This window comes from Peromyscus maniculatus, chromosome 3, assembly GCF_049852395.1.
Source record: "Peromyscus maniculatus bairdii isolate BWxNUB_F1_BW_parent chromosome 3, HU_Pman_BW_mat_3.1, whole genome shotgun sequence".
Lineage (NCBI taxonomy): Eukaryota > Metazoa > Chordata > Mammalia > Rodentia > Cricetidae > Peromyscus > Peromyscus maniculatus.
The window spans coordinates 59,638,253-59,644,252 of NC_134854.1; the positions used below are offsets into that span (position 1 = coordinate 59,638,253).

The 6,000-nt window shown below is 51.8% G+C and overlaps 1 protein-coding gene across 1 annotated transcript in view; it reads left to right on the forward strand.

Annotated features, from left to right (window-relative positions):
* Podxl (podocalyxin like) overlaps positions 1 to 6,000 on the forward strand; it is a 42,251-nt gene extending 36,251 nt beyond the window's left edge. Inside the window, exons 6-9 of the mRNA XM_076566089.1 lie at positions 416 to 563; positions 787 to 848; positions 1,056 to 1,223; positions 2,281 to 6,000. Coding sequence (XP_076422204.1) covers positions 416 to 563; positions 787 to 848; positions 1,056 to 1,223; positions 2,281 to 2,478 — 576 coding nt within the window. The 3' untranslated portion in view covers positions 2,479 to 6,000. The remainder of the gene's footprint in view (positions 1 to 415; positions 564 to 786; positions 849 to 1,055; positions 1,224 to 2,280) is intronic.

A 6,000-nucleotide genomic window follows, 5' to 3' on the forward strand; every position in this document is an offset into this window, starting at 1 on the left:
GGGTATTTACTATCTCGGGGAGCTGTGTGGCCTTCCGATGAGCCCCAAGAGGCTAGAGAACAGGGTTTGACTCCCGGATTGTGGTTCTGCCCTGGCGCTGTGCCTCTGTGGCGGGGTGCTGAGGCCTGACGACGCAGCCGCTGGCTGCAGAGCCTCAGGGGACTTGCAGGGAGGAAAGGGAAGCTGGGAAGGTGGTATGACTCAGAGACGAGATGCAGACTGAGGGAGCGGGAAAACCTGGGACAAGGTAGGAGAGGTAAGGAGGCGAAGACAAAACTTGATCTCTGGCCATCCAGGAACAGCATCCGTGAAATGTGGAGGGAGGGATTCTTGCAAACGACAGGAGAAGGGGGCAGCATCACGAGCCCAGTCTGTTGTCTCAACCTCGGAATCACCTGCGCTCTCTGTTCAACAGGAAGGGAGCCCCCCGGATGAAAAACTCGTGGAACTGCTGTGCCGTTCGGTCAAAGCCTCCTTCAAGCCAGCTCAAGACCAGTGCACTCTACAGGTGGCACCCATTATCAACAACCAGGGCGTGGCAGTGAAAAACGTCATCATTGAGAGTGAGTTGAGGGTGAGGGGATCCTAGCCTGTGTGGGCGGGAGTGCCACAGAGAGGTGGTTTGGGGGTGATGCCGCCTAAGAATTTTCAAGCCAGGAAGCATCCCAGGAGACCCGAGGGACTGAGGTAGATACAGGACCTCCTCCTCTCGGGTGCCCCCTCCCACCTCTTCCATAGCACTCTGGGCTGGACCCTGGAGGCAGCAGGCTCTCCCTCTCTCCACAGCTAAACTCTCTCCCAAAGACGTGTTTGAGCTGCTGAAGGACAAGTGGGATGACCTGAGAGAGGTAAGCAGCTCTGTCCTGTCCTACGTCCTCTGTCCTCTGGTGTGGAAGGCCCTTTGGTCACGTAAGCATCTGGAAGAAAGGCACACCTCGGTGGACAGAGTGGGTAGTGGGGTGGGGGAAACCCCCACGCAAGGGCCCACAAATGGATAGGCTGGAGACGAGAGGCCGGGACTCCGTTCTCTGCCACTCAAGTTCTTTCTTGGCTAGGCGGGAGTCAGTCACATGATGCTGGGGAAGGAAGGACCACCGGAAGCCAATGAGGACCGCTTCAGCCTGCCACTCATCATCACCATCGTCTGCATGGCATCCTTCCTGCTGCTCGTCGCTGCCCTCTACGGCTGCTGTCACCAGCGCATCTCCCAGAGGAAGGACCAGGTAGGCCTTTTCCTTCTCCAGCCAGGGAGCGACCAGCCAGGGAACTCTGACTCAATCCCTCCACACTGAGTGGGCCTGGCCCCTTCCGACAGACGCACTGTGGCGGCAAGAGCGGAAACACTGGGTTCAAGTCCTAGTTCGGCCCCTCGTCCCATGTGTCACTTCTTAAGTCGGTCCTAAGTCTGCAGCCTTGACATGGGCACAGAGGGGATGGTACCTTGCGGAGCTGCTCCGGAGATTTAGGGATGTAAATGGCCTTAGGCAAGTGCCCCTCTAACCAAAACTTCTTTCGCCTGACCTACTAGAACCACCATCTTCTCTGGTGTGGTGGCGTACATCTGTAATCGCAGCACTTGGGAAGCTGAGGCAGGAGGAGCACAAGATTGAGGTCAGCCTGGGCTATATACAGTGTGAGCCTGTCTCATAAACAAAACTGCCGCCATCTTTACGGTGCCGTTCTGCTGTGGGTCTCAACCCTGGCTGCAGACTCCTGGGAGCATTAAGAAAGTTCCTCTACCCGGTGACCTCATACACTGAATGGAGCATGAGTGATGGCGATGTGTATCCACGGCCCAGTCTCAGAGAGCAAATCTCAGCCAGGCTGCTGCCACCTGCAGCATGGGGGGCCGTAAGGACCACCATGTCCATCTTGCTCATTTGAGAAGCCCTGTCGGCTGGAACTCTTTTTTTTTTTTTTTTTTTTTTTGTCTTGTTTTATTTATTAGGGAATGAGGTAGGAATTTTGAGAATTTTATGAGGGAGGGATGAAGGAGAGAAAAAAGAACTTAAGGACAAAACGTTCAAAAATCTATCTCTACTGATATACAGATTGCCACTGGAATGAAGATAAGACACCAGCTGATAATTTTAGGATATGGGGAAGTGCTCACGAGATGGTCAGGGTGACCCCCTGAAGCATCTGCTCCCACAAATGAGCCATGGGAATTTAACTGTAGCCAACTTGGAGTCCCTGGGTAGAATGGGGGAAATAGGTTTCATGTTAAAGCTCACAGCTCTTAAAATTGCCTTCTTCCTGGGGTCTGTATCCCTGCTCTAGCAACGACTCACAGAGGAGCTGCAGACAGTGGAGAATGGTTACCATGACAACCCAACCTTGGAAGTGATGGAGACCCCTTCAGAGATGCAGGAGAAGAAGGTGGTCAACCTTAATGGGGAGCTGGGGGACAGCTGGATCGTCCCTCTGGACAACCTGACCAAGGATGACCTAGATGAGGAGGAAGACACACACCTCTGAGTCTGCCGGCTCCCCGACAGCATCACCGAGCTCCGAACCACCCGAAGTGCCATTGGGACGGGGGAAGCTTCCCATGGGAAGAGGGAAAGCCTGGGGAGGGAGCATGGACTCTGAGGGCTGCCTCCTCCCCATCCCCATAGGGCCTTAATTTTCCCTTTCAAAAGTCACATTCTGTCCAGTTTCCTTGTGTAAAATAACCCACTCGTGCCTGAGCCCAGAGCCGCTGGAAGGCGAGAGGAAGCCGGGGAAAGCCGCGTTAGGGGCTGTGGAGCGCCCTCTAGCTGTGGCAACCTCTCATCTCACCAGTGAGATGACGGAGACCTGAAGAGGTCAGGCGACTTGCACAGGGTCACACAGCCATTTGGTGTCCAAAATGGTTTCTCTCAGTCTGGTGCTTAACTGCACCGTGCCACACCACTGCGTTCCTTTGTGCCCCTCCCCAAGGCTGTTCTGGGCAGCAGGGATACTCGCAGGTGGGCGGGCTGGAAGAAAAAGAGGCCCCCGTGGTCTCAAGGACAGGTCTCACGTTTCCATCTCCTCTGACATGGCCTCTGCTAGCTTGTATCCCACCTCTCATGATTTAGTCTTTCTTTGGTCCCACTCTTTCCCAGCACGACTTTGAACGTCCTGTTCTAGATTCTGGTTTCCTTGCCTTTGCATGGCGGGGTTGGGACTTAACCCACACAGGCCTCACTATCCAATGGGGGTCTGCGTAAGGCGTGGGTGGGCAGGCAGAGAGAAAGGGAGCTCATGCCCAGTGGCTTCCTCATGGCAGCTGATTCTGTAACTGACACTGGCCCATCACCCAAAGGCACTCCTAGAAGACACTCCCCGAAATGTCCTCCGGCCTTCTGCGCCCACTAGGAACAAAGCTACAGTAGCTGCTGACAGCGAGATGTTCGCCTTCTGTTGTTCCTTGCTCCACTGAGGGCGTGACTTCTCGAAACCCAGGGTCTTAGAGCAGCTGTCTAGGGACAGACATGTCCTGGGACCCTGAGTGGTCCCTGGTTGACAGATGTGTCTCAGCAGACAATCGACAGCGTCCAGGCGTTAATGTTCCACAGGAGCTCGGGGACTTTTCAAGTTACTGAGAAGTGTGTTGTGTTGTGTTGTGTGTACCTTTAGTCCAGCTCCCCACTACCAAAGGCCAAAGCTCAGACACTGGAGACGCTATTAGCTTATTTCACTAGTTCTTACCTGCCTTTGCCATGGAGCAAGTCAGGCCCAGAATATGCAGAACATGTAGAAGGTGCCTCAGCCCACCGGCCCAGCACGGAGCCAGGCTTTTGTTTCCCGTGTTCTTGGCATCTCAGGGAAACACAAAGCTAGCTATGCCTAGTACCTACCACAGGATTTTTAGACTCAGCAGCCAAGTGGCCGGGGTAGAAGACTGCTGAGGGCCGGGAACAGTGAGGTTTTATCTGGTTTTCTGAGAAGGGGGAGCCTATGGAGAGCTTTGAACTTGGACTGTTTTGTTCTTGGGCATAAATTCTCGTGACTGCTCTGGAGTAGCTTGTTTTTAAAAGGGAGCTAGGGGAGGACAGGTGTCCTCTGCCTAATTCCATCTTTACAGCCATCCCCCTGTGATGATATTCCTTAGGGAGAAGAGGCTGCCAAAAATCAAGGCAGGCGCTCTGAGTTCCACAGGAGCTGGAAAGATGCTAACGAGGAGCAGCGGCCCCTTGGCCTCCTCCTCTCAGATTGCAAGGGCGGGCAGAGAGCAGTGTCAGGGAAATGAGGTCTGTCTGCTTCCGCATTAGATTCTGTCACCAGTGGGTCATCCTGTCATGGCCTGTGTGTGAGAGGACATTCAGGGTCACAGGCACTGGGGCAAGGCCACCCGACAGCTAGCAAATTCCATTTCTGCAGAATGGTCACAGATTGCAACCCCACACCTCTCAGAGATGACTACAAGATTAGACAAAGGGATTCTGGGCGGAGGAATCACCATGGCTCTGTCCAGGGTGGCCTGTGGAAGTTTGGCCAGGCTGGTCCACAGCGCCGCCTTGTGCACCCACACTGTGTTGCCTTTTTATACAGCTGGAGAACCTGGTCTCTGGCCTCGGCTTGTTCTTACTGCTGGGACATCTGTTCAACAGGCCACACTGCTAGCATCTATAAAGTCCTCTTCCTTCATTTGCACTGGGTTTTTAGAGCTGTCTGTTAATTCAGAACCTCTGGCCAAGAAAAGGAACAGAAAGGGTTCTCAGCAAGACTTTAAAACCAGCTGTACCAAAGAGAAATGAAGTAACTCTTCACTTCAGTGCAGATGGTGTCCAGCTGCACCCGGAGGGCCTGATGATTCTGACTCAGCTACCAGGGGCTACCATGCTGCTGCATGAGTGGGAGAGAAACCAGCGAGGCAGTCTCACCAGGGCAGGATCCAGGCTTATCCGGGGGACCCAGGCTTTCAACTTTTCTCAATAGAGAAAGCTAGCAGGCATTTTGAGCTTTATCACTTTTTGCCCCCCTTTTGGACAATATACTGTTGAAACTTTGAAGAATAAGTTGAAGTTGACACGATATATGCATAGTTTTGACATTGTAAATACAAGGGCCACATGGTTGTTTACCCTGTACTACTTTCAGAGAGTAAATTTTGAGGAAACATTTGATAGCTAAGGGATAGCTAAACCTTTTCTCTCAACAAGAATGTAAATATCTATTTAGTAGAAATGACTTTTAAAATGAAAAATATAACAGGCTGGTAACAAAAGTATTAAGTGTGTAGATAGGGCGTTTTAAAATTTAAAATATGGCCCTTGCTCCTCCCCAGGCAAGTCTTAATCCTACTGCAGTATGGGCTGGAGTTCAGAATGTGCTTAATGGGCTGATGGTCACAGGGAAAAGGTTTGGAAGACAGAGTTCAATTTTTCTACAGGAAAACATCCCAAGCCACAAAGGAAGTGAATGGGCCAAAACCAACCCAGGGACAGAGACAAGATTAAAACACTTGTCCCAGACTTCCCACCCTGTGTTGTGTGCTTTTCAAGAACAGGGAATTAGGGACTGCAACTCACAGGTACAAAGCCAACCCAGGACACCACCAACCCTTCCCCACAGTTACGCTAGCAATGTTGAGGAAGACAAAGGCACACAGCCATGCTGCAGGGCTCTGGAATCATTTGGGTCCGAGATGTAAATAATAGGGCTTTTTGGGTCTGGTTTTTCCTCCCTAACAAGAAACAATTTAGGACAAGGATCAAAGGGAATACTCTCGAGCAAGGCAGAGTGGGGAGACCCTCTAGTGACACTCCACGGTCACCTGCTGATTCCCTCAGGTCTGCTGGGAACCCAACACTGAGGAGGGATCACTGTTCCATGAGGCCTTTCTGTTTCTTAGTGAATGTCAACCAGCTTGCCCAGGAGACTGGGGGAGCATGTGTTTTAGTGGACAGGGGTCTGAAGTACACTGGAATTTATTGAGAAACTTGTTTGTAAAGACTATAGTTAACTATGGCATTTTCTTATAAAATATATTTTGGGAACTTGTACACTGTCAATTAAAATGCTTTTGTGTAA